Below are 19,625 nucleotides of genomic sequence, written 5' to 3' on the forward strand. Positions count from 1 at the left end.
TTTATTTTTGGACTCTCAGGTGCCACTGGTGAGGGAGGCACAAAGCTCGCCCATGGCTGGGTCTCCTCCAGAGCCCTTGTGGGTGAGGGGGTTCTCAGGGCTCTCTGGGCCAGCCAGTCAGCTCCGAATGACACATCTAGCACCGACCCTGCTGAAGGCAGGGAGGGCAGAGCAGGGATCAACTGGCGGAGAGGTGCAGAGAGATGACTAGATCCCCTCAGTCTCACTGTGACACCCCGGGGCCTGGACTGCCCAAGGCCCAGAAGGCACTGGCCTATATATTATCTGTTCCACTGATCAGTGTGTCTGTTTTGATGCCAATACCATACTGCTTGATTACTGTAGCTTTGTAATATAGTTTGAAATCAGGGAGCATGAAGCTCCAGCTTTTTTGTTCTTTCTCAACATTGCTATGGTTCTTCGATGTCTTCTGTGGTTCTGTACAAATTTTAAGATTATTTCTGTGGAAAATGCCATTGCAATTTTGATAAGGATTGCATTGAATCTGTAGCTTGCTCTGTATACTATGGGCATTTTGACAATATTGATTATTCCAGTTTTTGAGCATGGAATATCTTCCATTTATTTGTTTCTTCAGTGATTTTCCATTAATCTTTTGCAGTTCTCAATATACAGTTCTTTACCTTCTTGGTTAAATTTATTCTTAGGTATTTTATTCATTTTGATGTAGTTGTAAGTGGGATTGTTTTCTTAAATTCTCTTTCTGATTGTTTATGATTAGTGTATAGGAATGCAACAGTTTTCTAGATAGTGATTTTGTATCCACAGCTAAATGAATTTGTTTATTCTAACAGTTTTTTTGATGGAGTCTTCAAGGTTTTCTATATATAATATGTCATCTGCAGATAGTTTGTTTTTTTTCTTCCTTTACAATATACATGCCTTTTATTTCTTTTTCTTGCCTAGTCATTCTGCCTAGGACTTCTAATACCATGATGAATAAAAGTGGCGAGAGTGGGCGTCCTTGTCCTGTTCCTGATCTTAGAGGAAAAGCTTTCAGTTTTTCACCATTGATGATGTTAGCTATGGGATTATTATATATGGCCTTTAATATGTTCAGGCCTCTATACCCACTTTGTTGAGAGTTTTTATAATAAATTGATGTTAAGGGGTGCCTGGGTGGCTAAGGTGGTTAAGCATCTGCCTTCAGTTCAGGTGGTGATCCCAGTGGGATCAAGCCCTGTGGGGCTCCCTGCTGGGCCGGGAGCCTGCTTCTCCCTCTCCCTCTACCCTTTCCCCCAGCTCGTGCTCACACTTTCTGTCTCTCAAATAAAAGCATTAAGTCTATTAAAAAAATTGATGTTAAATTTTGTCAAATACTTTCCCTGCATCTATTGAGATGATTATACGATTTTTATCCTTTTTGTTAATGTGGTTTATCACATCAACTGATTTGCAGGTGTGGAACCATTCTTCTTTCCCTGGAATAAATCCCACTTGATCATGGTATATGATCCCTTTAATGTGTTGTTGAATTCAGTTTGCTAATATTTTGTTGAGGATTTTTGCATCTATGTTTATTAGAGATACTGGCCTGTAATTATCTTCTCTTGTGGCCCTCTTGTCTGGTTTTAGTATCAGGGTAATGCTGGCCTCAATAAAATGAGTTTGGAAGAGCTCCCTCTTTATTTTGGAAGAGCTTGAGAAGGATTGGTACTAATTCTTCCTTTAATGTTTGGTGAAGCCATGTGGTCCTGGACTTTTGTTTGTTGGTAGATTTTAATTACTGATTCAGTCTCCTTACTAGTAATTAGTCTATCCAGATTTTCATTTCTTCGTGTTTCAGACTCTGTAGATTTATGTTCTAGGAATTTGTCCATTTCTTCCAGGTTGTGTCTAATTCATTGGTGTATTATTTGTAGTAGTCTATGATCCTTTGTATTTTTGTGATGTCTGTTGAAAGAGCTCCTCTTTCATTTGTGATTTTATTTGAGTACTCTCTCTTTTTCCTTTATGAGTCTAGCTGAAGGTTTGTCCATTTCTTTATCGTTTCAAAGAACAAGCTTTTAGTTTCAATGATCTTCTCTATAGTCTTTTTAGTCTCTATTTGATTTATTTCTGCTCTAATCTTCATTATTTCCTTTTTTGTCTGCTAACTTTGGGCTTCATTTATTCTTCTTTTTCTCCACCTTTTTTTTAACACCTTGAGGTGTAAAGTTAGATTGTTTATTTGAGACTTTTCTTCTTTCTTGAGGTAGACATTTATTGTTATGAACATCCCACTTAGATCTGCTTTTGCTGCATCCCACAAATTTTGATATGTTATATTTCCATTTTCTTTTGTCTCAAGGTATTTTTTGATTTCTCTTTTGATTTTTTCTTTGGCCAGTTGGTTGTTTAGTAGAATGTTGTTTAACTCTACATATTTGTGAATTTTCTAGTTTTCTTTGTGTAGCTGATTTTTAGTTTCATAACACTGTGGTCAGAAAAGATGCATGATACAATTTCAGTTTTCTAAAATTTATTAAAACTTGTTTTGTGGCCTCATGTATTCTGGAGAATATTCCATGTGCACTTGAGAAGACTGTGTATTTTGTTGTTTTTGGATGAAATGTTCTATATATTATCTGTTAAGTTCATCTGGTCTAATGTAGTATTTAAGGCTGATGTTTCCTTAGTAATTTTCTGTCTACTTCTCTTGTAGGTCTGTTAATATTTGCTTTATATATTTAAATGTTACTATGTTGGATGCATAAATATTTACAAATGTTACATCCTCTTGTCCAATTGACCCCTTTATCATAATGTAACTATCATCTTTGTTTCTTATTACAGTCTTTGTTTTAAAGTATGTTTTTTTCTGACATGAGTACAGCTACTCCACCTTTCTTTTGGTATGGAATATCTTTTTCCATCCCTTCACTTTTATTCTCCACATGTCCTTACATCTAAAGTTAGTCTCTTGTAGGCAACATATAGATTGTTCCTGTTTTTTGTGGCTGCCACCCAGGAAAAACCTCTTGACCACCTGGCTCTGAACGCCAGAGGAGCTTGTGTTTCTGGTGTTATGGGATTTTGATAATCTGTGTCACCCAGAAAGGAGCTTATGCCCCAGTCTGGCATCCCAATTTTTGCAACTGCTACCAGGGTACAATGTTTATCACCTGACTCTGGCCACTTATGCTTCTGAGTCTAACAGCACTGTAACCAATGGGGAAAGAGTTCTTAAATAGCTACCACCCACAGGGCGCAGCTAGAGGCAGCAGACCCAGGAACTCTGTCTTTCTGAGAAGAAGGCTTATTAGCTAATCATGCTACACCCTGAGGGGCAGGCTTCTAATTAAACATGCATCTAAAGGCTGACTGTAACCCTTTCCAGAGACTTCAGAGGGCAGGCACCATCTCTGCATGCTCTCTCTGCTGCACTCCAGAGCACCAGTGTCTCCCGGGGGGTGGAGCTTTACATATCTCTAGTGCCCTGGTTTTTATATCTATTGCCCTGCTTTCTGCAGCTGCCCACCCAGGGATGCCCCTTGATCACCTGGCTCTTGTGGGTAGGGGAGCTTTCATTCCTGGGTCCCACAGGACTCTGCCAATCTGAGCAACAGTTCTTGGCAGGATGCCACCCCCGGGGTACTACACAGACAGCCGACTGAAGCACACCCTCTAGTCTTTCTGTGAAGGAGGCCTATTTGCTTGTCCTGGAGCTTGACCTTAGGCACATATCTTACGGCCTGTGGAGTTGATCCCAAGGCGTATAGGCTGTGGATGCCACCTTGGTGCTTTTCTTCTCCCTGGCTTCAGCTTACTGGTATTTCTCAGAAAAGAGCATATGCACTCATCCCAGATCCGTGTTTTTTGCAATTGCCACTCAGGGGACACTGCCAGTTCCTATGGCTCTCATGGCCAGTGGGGCTTACACTTTCGGTTCCATAGAACCATATATATTTTCTTTAAAGAGCTCCTGCCTGAGGGTCTGTCAATCTAATTAACCTGAATCATCTAATTAGGGATACTGGCAGGTCTTAGCACTTCATCAACTACTGGGAGCTCTTAAAACATAGGCTGCTTGGACAAGTGCAAAAGTCTGAGAGACAACAGAGAGCTGGGGCCTTTGGGTTGAATGCAAGATTCATATCCTATAGGAGCCTACTCCTTCAAGCCTAGGAGAAGTGGTTGTTTCATCTAATACATTAGAAACCAAGACAGAGAGGCAAGCAAAATGAAGCAACAGAGGAATATGTTCCAAATGAAAGAAAAAGATAAAACCTCAGAAACAAGCTAATGAAATATAGATAAGTAATTTACCTGATAAAAAGTTAAAAATAATGGTCATAAAGATGCTCACTGAACTGGGAAGAAGAATATGTAAACATAGTGAGAACTTCAGCAAAGAGATGGGAAAAACAAGAGCGAACCAACTAGAAGTTACGGAGCTGAAGAAAAAAATAACTTTAAAATTAGAGTAGTTCAGCAACAGACTAGATGAAACAGAGGAAGGTAAGTCAACTCAAAGACAAGGTAATAGAACTCCTATAATCCAAGCAGCAAAAAATAAAAAAGGGTGAAGATAATTTAATGTTCTTATGGGACAACATCGGAACACATTAACATTTGCATTATAGGATTTCCAGAAGAGAAGAGAGAGAGGAAGAAATCTTATTTGAAGAAGTAATGGCTGAAAACTTCCCTAACCTGGGGAAGGAAACAGATATCTAGATGTATTGATTTTGAGATGTCTGTGGAAATCTTCTAAGTCTTTGAAAAGCTGAATTAAGGAAGGAGAGTAGAAGTGATAGACTGACAAGTTTCTTAATCCTTACAGCCTACTTAAGATCTACATTTTTCAAGTGCAATCTCTGCAATTCTGAAAGCATAACTAATTTTTCCAAGGTAACATGGAAAACTAGTAAGTTATGGAGCCAGAATTGGAACTTTGATCAATTTGATTGCATTACTATGATCTTTCAGTTATGACACAGTTCTTCCAGAAAGGAGGAGAGATAACCAAAACACTTAATGGCTAGAAATATAAGAAGATCTGGGGTTGAGAAGTTGTTCTGTTAGGATAGGAGATACTGGTCTGCAGATAGAGGGGCCAGAGCTAGGAAAGATAGACAGAAGTTGAAGATGAGTAAAGAAAATAACTGATAGATGGTTTGGCTCTATATTTTCTTAAAGGATATGGTGATAGTGATGATGATAACAGTAAAATCAATAATGGCAGCAGCAGGTACAAAAATTTATGTTGAGATTACTCAATGCCAGGCACTATTCATAAATTATGTTCTTTAATCATCACAGCAGTATAATGTATAATGCATACTCTATAATGTATGTACTGTTACTATGCCAATTTTACAGATAAAAGATGGATACTGAGAAAGCTTAAGTGGTAAACAAGTCTTCACAGAAAGTCAAACAGTCTTAATTTCAAAGCCTGAACTCTTAACCATGTATAACTTGCAAATCATGGCTTATCTGATAATATTAACAGAATTAAACTATTATTTGGTTGCTTTTTTTCTGCAACTGAAGACAAGTTTTAGGCATATATGTTGGCATTTTATTATTAATGCTAATGGTTGCTTCCCTAACACTATGGAGATGCATGATGTATTTTAATGGGAAAGTGTTTTTTCTTTGAGAAGAAAAGAGATAAAGAGTGCTACAACAAGCTAGAGCAAAGGAAAAGCAAAATATGTAAATATGAATATTTTATAATTGTTAATTGATACTTTATTCAAAATGTAGAAATTGGAATTGTAAACATCACTTAGAGGTTGGACTTCTGGAAAGAGTGGAGTAAGGACCTCCAAAGAACTCCTCCAAAAAGCAAGGAGAACACTGGCAAAAATTGTCAAAATCATCTTTTCCCAGTCTCTGGAAAGTAATCAAAGACTTGCAACAATCAAGAGAGTGCTAATTCAAGAAAAACTACAGAATCTTTATGAGAATAGCAAGCTTTTTAGTGATTTAACTTGCTCTATTCGTATCCAGTTCTCAGCTCTGTGGCATCCTTGAAAATCTGCCTCCAGACAACTGTGGTAGCTGTAGCAGCACTGGAAGGAGGCCAATTATGTTTGGAGTTTTCAGAAAGTCCACTGAACACTGTATCTGACCTGTCTGGAAGCTCCCTGGTAAAGTTTCATTCACAGAGCTTATCCACCTGATCAGAGCTTGCTTGATGAGAAAAGCTCTGGATGTTTTTTGAAATAATCAGCAGCAGTTTTTTTTTTGTTGTTTTTTTTTTTTTTTTAATATTGGAACTGCCCAAGGTGGCAAATAAGAACCTTACCAAAAGCTTAAAAGGAAGACCTGAGAATGAGATGTCCATACTCTGGGAGATGTATTCAGGTCCAGGAAAGACCTGAGAAGGCTCCAGTCACCTCTGAGTAACCTGAATTACCTGAGTAATTCTTTTTGAAAGAATTAAAAACATGAGGGTGATGTCTCATCAAAGAGAATATCAGTAAAGAAATATTATAGAAAAGAGTGAAATAGCAAATCTGGAGTTGAAAATTATAATAACTAAGATAAAATTCATTTGAGGGGTTGAGCAGAATATTTGATGGGCAGAAGAAAGAATCAGCATACTTGAAGACAGGTCAATTGCTGTTATCTTACTCTGAGGAACAGAATGAGGAGAAGAATGAAGAAAAGTGGAGAGCCTCAGAGACCTGTGAGACGCCATCAAGTGAACCAACATACAAATTATGGGAGCTGAAGAGACGAGAGGAGACAGAAATGGGAAGAAAGAATTTTTAAAGAAAACTTTCCAAATTTGATGAAAATCATTAGTATGTACATCCAAAAAGCATAATGTATTCCAAGTAAGATAAACTCAAACAGATCTATATGTCATAATCAGAACATTCAGTAGAAATACTTTTTGGCTCTTAGTTGGTTTCTCCTGAATTATAATTTTGTCTGTTGTGAGTATATATTCATAATACTGAATTCCTGAAGTTGTATTCTTATACATTTAATATAACAAACAAAAAATTAAATCATATATAAATGATTGCAAAAAATTACTCAGCGCTTTGCAGTCTTTGTTGTGTAAAATGAGTAATAATTATTTTAAATCTTTTTATAAAATATGGCAGCTTTTTTCTTCCTTGGAATTCAGGTTAATTTTTGCATAACTTGGCATTTTTGGATTTAATATAAACAAAACATACAAGTTATATATAGGTTTTTATATTTTAAATTACTCTGATGAGATTTAGTTTGCTTAGTATTACTACTTGAGCAAATAATTAATAGAATTTTTAGTGCTATACTAAGAAGGAGCTGTATGTTCCTTTAATGTTACTTCTTATTCAAGTAGTTTGGAAAATAGCAATTTGAATAACTTAATAGGTAAGACATTGAAACACTTTATACATCACTGTAAAATAAGATGTTTGGAGAAAAGATTGTGATAAATGAGGTCCCAATACAGAAATCATGTCATTTGCTGAAGTTAACCCTATATGTTTCCTAAAACGTATTAGATGAACTCATTAGGTTCAATGAAAATAAGAAAAAGAGGCATCTGGCATCTAGCGGCCTGTTTCTGATAAGATTAAGATCACTCAGGCCAGTCATGTTTCTGTTTTGTGTACTAACATGGCCTCTTGCTATAGAAACTGATGAACTATTGAAAAATTACGGGTCTACTGTCATTGATATAACTGGCTCAGCTGCAATCATTTGTACTTTCTCTCTTGTTCTGCTTAACATCCTATTGAAGTCACTTGGGTTAAATCCTCAAAGTACTTTACTGTCCCAGAGAAGCAGTCTGGAAATATAATACAAGTTATCCAAACTGAAATTGATGCTATCAACTGTAAGAGCATGCTCTGTAAAAAAAACAAACAAACAAAAAAAATGTTAATGCATAATGGGAAATTAAGGTAGGCTTTTGAACTACTGATCTGTTTTTTATTTGCAATTACTATTATAAAATTTTCCCTTGGTGTTTATTTTTATTTCTATATAATATGATCACAAAGCATGCTTTACAAAGCTTATTTATTTGAATAGAATTCTTATTGAAATATCAAAGTTACTGCTTCATTTTGAAATCATTGATTTATCCGTCACAGTAAACATAAAATTAGAATTATATTACTCTGTAAATATTTTGATGAGTCATTTGAAAATATTTCAATTTTAATAAACTTAATTGCATTTTATAATTGAGAGGTCAACATTTATATTGGAGTTTCAAGTATCTAGTTAGTGAGTTAGAGATTTTCATTGTTCCTGAGAGTCAATTGAACAGAAAAGCAAAAAATTACATAGTTTTTATATGGTAACTTGTGGACACTAAATCAAAGATTTTTAACTTCTTAGATATTCTGTTTGTAGCAAAATGTTTATATTTCAGGTTTCTATAACTTGAAAAGTTTACATTTTTGTGTAGCTGTTAATGTAAAACATGCCATAAATAAAGACACTGAAACATCACATTAGGATAAAGTCAAACTCTAGGCCAAATCTGTAAATCAGCCAAATTCAGAGTAAGTGCTAGACTTGACTATATGCCTTTTGAGAATTAAATTCTGAAAGAAAATTTAGCCCATGCTGGTAACCATGCCACTGTGATTTGTTACTCTTAGCGTTCTTATTTTGTTTCTGCATTTACATTCTGTGTCCTATTGTCATAGAAGCTTCACTAGCTATTTAATTTTCTACTGATTTTCTGCCACAACTGTTTTTACTCCCCAAATATATAATGTATAGATGCAAACATGCATTAAATAAATTCAGTAATACCTCCAATAGAGGCAATAACTGCCTTAGCAGTTGTTTTCTCATTCTTTATTCCTAGCTTATTTCATCAACTTTTGAAGTATCAATTATCATCTCAGTTTGAATAATCCCAAAATACATGGCTATATTTCTTTTGACTCAACAGCTATACATATTCCAGAGATTCTGCACTCAATTGATTTCAAAATTTAATTCGTTATATTTCTGAACAGGAGCTCCTGGGTGGCTCAGTTGGTTGAGTGTCAGACTCTTGGTTTCAGCTCAGGTCATGATCTCAGTGTTGTGGGATCAAGCCCCATGTAGGGCTCCATGCTTAGTGGGAAGTCTGCTTGATAGTCTCTCCCTCTACCCCGTCCCCCTCACTCTTGCATGCACATGTGTGCTCTCTCTCAGATACATAAATAAATCTTTAAAAAATATCTTTGTTAAAGATTTATTTATGTTAGAGAGAGTGAGCGAGAGGGAGAGAATATCAAGCAGACTCCCCACTGAGTGTGGAGCCCTACTTGGGGCTTGATCTCAAAGCCCTGAAATCATGACCCAAACCGAAGCCAAGAGTTTTGATGCTCAACTGACTGAGCCACCCAGGCACCGCCCCCCGCCAAATATTTCTGAACAAACTTGCTAATCTTTTGCTTTCTTCCTCAGTTAGTGTTATGTCTCTATTCTTTTTTTAAGCTAGATATTCCAGAAGCGTCTTCATTCTTTTCCTTCCTTCTTATCCTGAATGCTATTATTCTAAGTCTTAATTTTCTGTCACAAGGTTTTATAAAAGTCCTGAAACTGTTACCTTACCTCTTACCTTTTCCTTCTCCAGTGCTTTGCCAGGAGTATTATTAAAATTATGTCTTCTCAAAACTTTTATGCAGTTATCTTAATTTTTAGTCTTGGAACAACAAAGAATAGGTCTACCCTAGTTTTCATGTTGGTCATCTGGTGTTTGAATATTATTGTCATGTCCTACTGATTAATCTTTTTTTTTCAATTCTAACATCCTTGAGCAAACAAGCCTATTTAATAAATATGATGAAAATGACAATAAAACAATTGTGAGAGATGTATATTTTTAGCCAATTTAAATGAATATTGTATATTAGGTTGAATAATATGAAAATGTTATATTTTAAAGTAATGTATGTATCTAATACAGTTTGAATCAAAAGAAAAGGAGAACTTGACAGTTTGAAAACTTGACAAAAGTACTCTGAAATCTGGAAAAATTAATAAATTCACATGCTCAGTAAATTTGGATTTCATGACATTAATCTACATTTAAGAAATTAACAATACTGTCTAGTAGAGTCTAAGAATTAAGCCCTGTTACTAAAGAAATCCCTTCACATTATGTTTAATCCTTAACATGTGTGTATAAAACTTTAAACAAATTATGATACCACCCAAAAAATAATATCACCAAAACATTTCTGTGTTTTTACTAGAGACTTCACCAAAGGTTTTGTGAGATGTCTTGCTGAAATCAAAATAACCTATTCCCTGTTGGGTGTCTCCTGATTTCCTGTCCTAATATTTCAAAATAAACAACCAAAAAAACAAAAATCTAAGGGCAGTTTTATAGAACTTACAGATGTTCATTTTGAAGAGATCTTAGAAGTAACTTACATTTTATTATATAGGGAACTTCATTATATTAATGCTTGCATAATGAGATTGATAGGCATTTAACATTTTAAAGATGTTTTTCTATTGTAATTGATAATATTGTATGTATATTTCATATCTGTATATATTTTATCTGCTTCAGTTTTCAGAAATTGAAATTTATATTTATTCACAAAGAATGAGTATTCCAAAATGATTTTTCTTAAAGGCACATATAGGCTAAATTCTTGAGGACCATTATTTTCTTATTAAATTATTTATCCTTTTGAAATAATCATTTGGCATGCTTTTTGCTATTAACTTCAGAATTTTAGGTATATATATATATCTGATTTTATTTTATTTTTTTATTTATTTATTTTTTATTTATTTATTCATGAAAGTCAGAGAGAGAGGCAGAGGCAGAGGGAGAGAAGCAGGCTCCCCGCCTAGCAGGGAGCCCGATGTGGGACTCGATCCCAGGACCCTGGGATCATGACCTGAGCCGAAGGCAGACGCTTAACCATCTGAGCCACCCAGGCGCCCCTTGATTTTAAAATAATATCTTTAACTAGTTTAAATATTTTAACTAGATATTATATTATTGGTTATTGAAGTACCAAAAAGGTATAAAATGACTTCATATTTTTAAGGTAATATTAGAGAAGTATAACAATTTCTCTTATATGACTGGTAAGTTAACAAAGGATAAAGGGGAACTTCATATAATAATTATTTATAAGCTGCTATAAAAAATTGTTATGGGTACTGTTGCTCCACGCTTTTAAAGATACCAGTTTTGAAATGCCAGGTGGCTTTGGAAAGAAACAGGGTTCTGTTGAGGCTTCCTGAACAAAAATGACAGGTGTACATGGATGAGATGTTTTAATCCAGTTGTGTTGTTATGCACATCCATTTAGCAGATTTTTTTTGTTTCTCACGGGTCTTATTTTCTTTATTCCAATATGTGAGAATATTTTATTAATAATACTGGATTTTCACTTGTGAAGCTTTTTGTTTAAACCAGTTTCTTTTATTACAGAAACACCTGCTACATTTCCAGACACTGTAAAGGAAAAAGAAACACCAACCGCTGGTGAAGATATTCAGCTAGAAAGTTCCATTCCACATACAGATTCAGGAATTGGAGAGGAGCAAGTGGCTAGCATCCTGAATGGGGCAGAAATAGAGGCGGGCCCAGGCCCTGATGCCATGAGTGAACTGTTATCCACTTTGTCATCTGAAGTGAAGAAATCACAGGAAAGCTTAACTGAGAACCCCAGTGAACTGTTGAAACCCGCACCATCCATATCTAGCATTAGTCAAACCAAAGGCATCAATGTCAAGGAGATACTGAAAAGTCTTGTGGCTGCCCCAGTTGAAATTGCAGAATGTGGCCCTGAACCTATCCCATACCCAGATCCAGCATTGAAGAGAGAAGCGCAAGCTATTCTTCCTATGCAGTTTCATTCCTTTGACAGGTGGGTACTGAATTTATTTTTCGTAGTGCTCCAAACACAGAAGGAAAATTAACTGTTTATTTTTTAAAATATTAGGAGGATCTCAAAAACCTTTATATTAAGTAATATAAATTCTTACTACAAAGAATATCGAAGTGATAGGTCAACCAGATTGATCTCATAGTAAGGCACTTAAATAATACATCTCAAAAAAGGAGTTTCAATATGGTATACAGGACAGCATGTTAAATTAGAAATAGGGAAATCCAGATTCTGATTAGAATCCATCATCACTACATTGAGGAAGTGCTTTTATCTTTTTGGACTTAATTGTTTCATGGATAAAATGGGGGAGGGGTAAGCCATATCTTTCCACGGTTTGATCTGGTTCTGGAATTCCTATATCATAGTACTGGAAACCAATAACTTCTGGAGACTAAATAAATAACTTGCTTTAAGTAATAAAATTCAAATTCGAGTTTTAAATGCAAGGATGGAAAAAATTTGAAAATATGCATTATCATCTGAAAATATGCATGGAATTTTCAGAATCAATGTAAAGGCCATATTTTGAGGCATGTATTTGAAAGTAAATATTGTTGAAAGGCATTTTAGGTTTCTAAACTATTTATAACATGGCCCATATACCTGCATTCAAATGTTAAATCATACAAGGGTTTTTAGTGAGAACAACTAATTTTTTTTCTGTTCCACTATATATGCCATAAAAATGATAGTTCACAGAAGCAGGATAAAACATTTTAGAACCAAAGAATTTGTTCATGTAATTTATCCTACTATTTAAAAACTTATGCAGCATTAGAAACATATTTTATGATAGTCATAATTACTAACAATAGTACTTAACATTGATAGTGGGACTAATATTTACATATTAGCCTATAAACTAAAGAATGTGTTTACCATCTGAATTAAATTGTTATTGATGTTGAAAACACTTCCCCCCACCCAAAATTTGTGTGTGTGTGTGTGTGTGTGTGTGTGTGTGTGTGATGATTGGTAAACAATTGTTTTTTGTTTTAGAAAAGAACAATTTAGGAAATCAAATGTTTCTTAAACTGGAATGTCAAAAATAAACATATAGTCAAAATGTAACAGCTATTCTGTATTACTTTTCTAAAATAGCCATACTGCTTTGTGCAAATATAGAGATAGTAATTTTTTAGTGTTTAGAGGTAAGAATATGGCAGGAAAGGCATTTTTCAGTTAAGATAGATTATCTTTTTTATATATAAATGTAAATTAAGCTTTACCTTTAAACATTTTAACTACTGTTCTACAGATACTTCTTGAAAGTTTATTGTGAAAATATAAATAGCTGTGGTCATCGTGTCAGATATAAAGATGGATAAAAACAGTGTTCCCTCCATTGAACTTAGAGAGTTAGTAAATGGAGATGAAATGTTTGCAAAAAAATGTCATTGCAAGATAAAATGTGTTAAGTATCAGAACTTTTAAAAACTAAAAAAAAAAAAAGGAGAGGCTATGAAATGTAGGAAAATATTTCTTTTTTTTTTAATGGTTTGTGTTAAGATTATATTTGGATGTTCATTCATATAGTTCCTTGAACGTTCCTTATGCCATCTCAGATTGATGTCCTCTATTTCACCTATTTGGTTTATGTTCCCTGGATATATGTGGATGTGTCTTTATGAGTGTATGTGAACATATGTATGTAAGTATCTGTAATTGTGTATATCTATAAAAATGTTATAATAATTCAATTTAGGGTCATAAAAATTTTGTGTTCCACTTACTTTTAAATTACATATTTAAATTTTATGAAAATACGAACAAATAAATACAGAGGATTGTGATTTGCATAAGAGAATCCAGTGAAATAAAAATAAAGTTCAATGTTTTGTTTTAATTTGGATTATTGTTAGAACAGTGTTTTCATTAAAACTTAACAAAGCTATCACTAGAGTGCCAATATTCTCAGCTACTCAAAATTTATTACATTTTTGTGAATATTGCTTTAAAAAAAATAGAACTTTCCATTTGTTCCTGGTAGCATTTGTGCAAAGTGCAGTGGGAGTGGGATCATTATTCTAAATTGCATAAGTAGAAATGAAATCGAGGCACACAAAGCATATTTCAGTTCTTTTTAGGGAAAGGGTCTGTAGTGTAGTTAATGTATGCAGTAGCTCAAGTACTATCAAATGTAAATGATGAGGTGATATTGATGAAAGGAGGGGATTGAGGTCTCAGGGGGCGCTGATGACGGATTGAACAGAAGCGGCCTTGCAGTGCACGTAACTCAAGTCTGTCGTCTTCACTGCTCAAAGCCATAATGGGAGGTGGCAGTCTGAAATGAGTTGCCACGGCAAAGAGTATTATTTTTGAAATGCTTTCACACAAATCACTAGGCCCTGCATACAACTTAGTTTCATGCTTTAATGTCATCAGGAGGCACAAATTGGTGTGTCTAATTGTTTGCCACCTGCCAGCAAAATGAGCTGCCAGCCAGCCAGACGGGTTTGATTGTCTGTCAGCCATTCAATAGATTGAGAGTGACAACATCAAAAATTTTACTTCAAACTCTAGAGCTTTGAGCAGCTTTTCAGAGACATCATCCCCACAAGTGCTTCTGGACAACTGCATTTTTCAATTATATTTCCAATATATTGCTACCATTTGCCTTATCTGTCTTAAGGTAGCTATAATTATATTATGAAGTATATAAACATATTTCTGAAGCACTAAAGTCTGAAATCCAAGTTATGACATGTCTTTTAACATCAGATTGAATTCCTTGAAAATAGGATCCAAGATGACATGCCTTAGAAGCAAAGTCCTGACGACTACCAGTTTCAAACACAGAATTATCATGGGTCTTACTCTACCAATAATGTATTTTTCATTTTTATCTTTAGTTGAAAAATAGCTATAGTCTCAGTTGCTCATTTCTTTGTAACTAAATCATGCTTCCTAATAATATTGCACAACCCCAATGGAGATCACCTATAGGATTTTACTTTTGTTAGCCAATAGTTTATTGGTTTTATTGTAAACATGCTAACAATGCATTCTTTATACTCATTTTATACTGTAAATTTGAAAATACCTTCCTAAAACAACTGATGTAATTTGAGTTATGTTAACTTACATTCCACATAGGGTGTTTCTCCCCACTTGGGATGGAGCATTTATGAATTTCAGTTGTGAAATTTTTCTTTTAGGTAGATTATTTTCTTTAGGTAGATTGCAACATCAAGTTTTAAGAAACATCTAGACTTACCTAAAATAAAGCTTTTTCTTTCAGTATTTTATCACATTGTATTATGAACTATTATATAAATATTCTTATTTACATATCTCGGAAGCGCTGATTCTTTTTCTTTCATTTCTTCCAGTCATCATCTGTGCAGATTTACGTATATGTCTGATTGCACTGAGTGGCCCTAACAAATACATATTTATGAATTGTAAAGCACTGAAAATGCTAGAGATTCTCTAGTACTGTTCTACAGTGAGGAAACACTATGTATACGAAGGAAATAAAGTTATGAAATGATAACATTATCATGGTTTTATTTCTAACAGAAGTGCTTAATAATCTCATCATAGAACACAAACCAAATTGCAAAATTCCCCAACAATACAATCTCTTTTGATAGATTTAAATATAGATATATAATTTATAAAATATTCTAGCTGAGCTATATTTTTTATACATTAGTACCTGTGTAACTTTTAGATTGGGTTAGTGCTTTTCTCTAAAACCACCAATTAAGTTTTATCCTATCTTTTATGTAAATATTGTAATGTTGTATATCCACATGATTTTAATCTTTGGAGAATTTGGTGTATATATATGTGATTTAGGTCAGTCTTAATTCCCCAGGGATTTCTAAGATAGCCCTCCCCTGTTTAGTTTGGACAAAAGACAGGGGAAAAAAAAAAAAGCAGAGGACAATATGCTTCATTTTAACTGTTATTATGTTTTAGAGAATTATTTTATGTCTGGGATACCACAAAAAGCTCAAAATTGTGTTGCTTCTCTGGCTAACAAATATTGATCTTACATGATTTATATTTCATCCCTTTTGATTTTACAATCCACTTATGTTTGAATTACTGGGTTTGATAAGTTCAGGCAGACTGGTCTGTATATTATTCCCCTCAAACTTTTAATTTCTTCACTTTCAAGTGGTTTATTCTTTGAATAAGAAAATCTCTAAAATAGAAATTATAAATATTATAGGACTAAAAAGGCAATATAGATAGCCTTCATATTATTAAACCTAAAATATAAGGTTCGGCTAACTATTTTTTCTCTAGCTTTTTAATATTAACATTTTTAACATTAGTGCTAAGGATGACGATTGAGGGAAAATAATAAAGAAATGTTTGATAGAGATGATGGAATCTTCCTACATTGATTTAAGATTATAAAAAATTATAATTACTACTGAGGACTTCAATTTCTATTCCTTTACTTTTCTAGTTTTTGTGAAGTGTTTTGCTTCTATCACTTAAAGGATGAACAAGTAATTATAAGCCAAATTGATTAAAAGTCTGCCAACCTTTACATTTCAAAGTTTCTATGCTGTCTAGCCACTGAAATTCCGGCCTTTATTATGCTCCAAGTGTCCTGGGTATAGTATTTTGAGGCCAGTTGCCAGACGATGCAGTTTTGACTGAGCATGGTGGTCTGATGTCCCCAATGTTGTTACCTTTGTCTCTCCTGGCATTTACACAGACGAGTCAGTGAGCCGAAAAAGTATCTCTCTTTAAAGAGTGGATTAATGAAATACTCAGTTATTTCTTATACATATTTTTTCATTGGTATTCTAAATATTTTACGAAATAGAGACGTACAAAACATGAATATGTCACAGCAGTAACCTTGTGATTTCTGATGAGCTGTAATAAATTGTAGTATCACCCTAAAATCAGTAACATTGTTTTTTTCCTAAGCTTCAGTTTTTTCTTTCAAGATAAATGTTTAGCATTTATATAAGTCTTGTTAGGGAAGAGTGTTAATCTGGAAATTTAGGAGAATTGGGCGTTGATAATAGATCTCTTTGTAATTAGTTGTGTGATGTGACTTTTATTCTCTTTGGCTCTCTGGGACTCCGTTTCTCAGCATATAAAATAATGCATTACTTCTTAAAAGTCCCAAAAATTTCCAAAATCCTATCATAAGTGAAATGATCTTGTAATTAGTCTCAAAAAAGTAGCAGATAGCTATTTTTGAACTTGGTTAAAAGACGTGAATCCCAGAAAAGATAGGACATGTATATTCCCAAAGCTATCACCTCACTTTAGGCCCTCAGTATCCCTTAAGTGGATTCCTTCTCTTATCTCCTAAATAGCCTTACTATTTCCAGGCCCTGCCACCCCACCAGTGTATCTTCCACATTTATGCTAGAGTCATTTTTCTTAAATGCAAAACTGATAAAAATTCTGAAATAATTTTTACTTATTATAAAATATATTAAAAAATAAAAGATGAACTTCTTAGTTTGAAATGTCCTTACCTTTTATCAGTCATAAGGATGTATTTATAGTTCCTTCAGTCTACTATGTTTTTTCATATCTCTTTGCCTCACTGAGGTTTTACTACTGAACTTTTCTCTTCTTGGCCAATTCCCTTTGTGCTACTTTTAGATTCAGCTCACTGTTCCCATATAATGCACATCCTTTGTGTTCCTGAAAGATCCTGTGCATAACTCTGATCAAAGCAATTATGAAAATATATTGCACAGTTGATTTGTTGGTTTCTTGTATTTCCTTCAGGTATCTCTAAGGCATGGGTTATATCTTTCTTTCTTTTTATCCCTCAAACTTGTCAGTGAAGTTGTATTCCTTTAACCTGTCAGTGCTCAATAAGTGTTACAGAAAAGAGAGTGGGGGCAGAAAGAAGAAAGGGATCCTTATAGGGTGTCACAAATAATTATAAAACTCAACTTGCCTTGATGAGTCACTATTGAAAAACCCTTATCTTCACTACTTTACTTTATACATAGGCCAAATCTTGAGGTATACAGATAAAGTAGGAACCTTTTTATAAGATTCACAGAACTGTATTAACTCATTCATGTTATTGTATCTTCTGTCTCCCCATATTAGAACATAAGTTCCATGAAGGCAGGGATTGTGTCTGTTCTATATATCTCTGTATATCAGAATTTAGAACTGCCCCTCACACATCATAGTGCTCAATAAATATTTGTTGAATGAATGAACGAATGAATCTTAGAGCACACCCCAAATCTCTGGTTTTGAGATAGCATAAATTCAGTGATGGAAAAATTTACACTGGTATGTATTATATATCACTCAGTGTATTACAAAACGTAGTTAACCACTCGAACATTTTGTTGGAGTTAGATTGAATAATCTCTTGGCTTGTGCTGTTTTGATGATAACCGTTACAACCTTAGAGTATGTGTGAGTTTTATGTAGTACAGAGGGATCATCTACGTATTTATAGTTTGCAGTCTTAAGGTATGGAACAGAATTGTGAAATTGTGTGGGAAACATGGAAAGAATGTTCTTAGGATAGAAAAATGCAGTTGGTAAAGTGTGTGTAGTATAGAGGATTCTATATATGCATCTGTATGAATAGCATATTTAGAAGGAGAGTGGAATATGTTAATAGTTTAGATTGGTGGCTGTTAACTTTTTTGTGGATGTATTTTTGAAATCCAGATAATTATTTGCTCACCCTAGAAAAAGTTATATGCACTTCAAAATTTTACATATACTTGAGGGTATTTATGGAATCGAAATGGGTACCCACAACGGTTATGTAGACTACTAGGTAAGCCTTTTGGTATGGATGGAATAAGTTACCAAGTGGAACATGTTGAGTCGCTTATAGAAGATTTTATAAGAGCTGAAAAGTTAAATTTTTTATATAATGTGTTAACACATATTGATAAATGTAAACTTGCAAATTATTTGTAAAATAGATTGTTAGGACAGAGAATAGTTTGATGTGTTAGGGAATGGGCAGTGTTGAAGAAATGATATTAAGGACAAGAATGTACAGTACTCTGATTCTAGTAAACCAGTTGGCCATTATAATCAAAGGAGAAATAGTAGGCAGCATGTAAAGTTGTAGGCTGAGAAAGAATATGAGAAATCGGTCAAATCCAGCTTCCCACCTCTCTCAACCCTGATTCTTTGAGAAGAATGAAGCTTCACTACTTGGAAATAAAGATATTAATGATTCTAGGTAGTTTATCTTTTAAAATGATACTTCTTTATTATTTAAGGTTAATACAATGTCAAATTCAGAATTTTGTGTGTGTGAAATTCATCTAAATATGCTAAAGTAACATGGGAAACCCCTGTGTTTAAAATGTCAAGGCTTGAAAGCTAAATAGATCTTTAACTGTATCAAGTGTATCATCGAGTTCTTTTTCATCATAACAACTATGAAAAACAAATTTTTTTCAGAAAAATAAAGTATAACCTTACTATAGCATTAGATGTTACTCAGTATTCCTTGGTTAATTTTTAGCTTTACTATGAAGGAGCTTCAGAATCTGGCTTTCAGAGTGGTTTTTATGTTTTTATGACAGTTTTACACATGGAGAATATAATATGGGTAAGAAGGACATTTTATGCATATATTACCAAAAAAGCTGCAGATGCAAAATATTCTAACTTGAGCACACATTTTCCCAGTTTTTCCAGATTCGTGATTATAGCCTACAAGCCATCTTAAGAAAGGTCTGCATGCTCCAAATTCGACATAAGCATTTGCCAAATGAATTAAAGTCAACACACTTCACAATATATCCTAATGTCCATATCCTTTTCACCAATGAAATTGGCCTCAGAAGTTAAAAAAGAAAAGAAATG

At 34.1% G+C, this 19,625-nt stretch overlaps 1 protein-coding gene across 1 annotated transcript in view; it reads left to right on the forward strand.

The window, feature by feature from the left end:
• Positions 1-19,625, forward strand: part of NBEA (neurobeachin) — a 609,173-nt gene that overhangs the window by 209,822 nt on the left and 379,726 nt on the right. Inside the window, exon 26 of the mRNA XM_081815498.1 lies at positions 11,366-11,804. Coding sequence (XP_081671624.1) covers positions 11,366-11,804 — 439 coding nt within the window. The remainder of the gene's footprint in view (positions 1-11,365; positions 11,805-19,625) is intronic.

Source organism: Leptonychotes weddellii, chromosome 3 (assembly GCF_054177405.1).
Source record: "Leptonychotes weddellii isolate Sample4059 chromosome 3, ASM5417740v2, whole genome shotgun sequence".
NCBI lineage: Eukaryota > Metazoa > Chordata > Mammalia > Carnivora > Phocidae > Leptonychotes > Leptonychotes weddellii.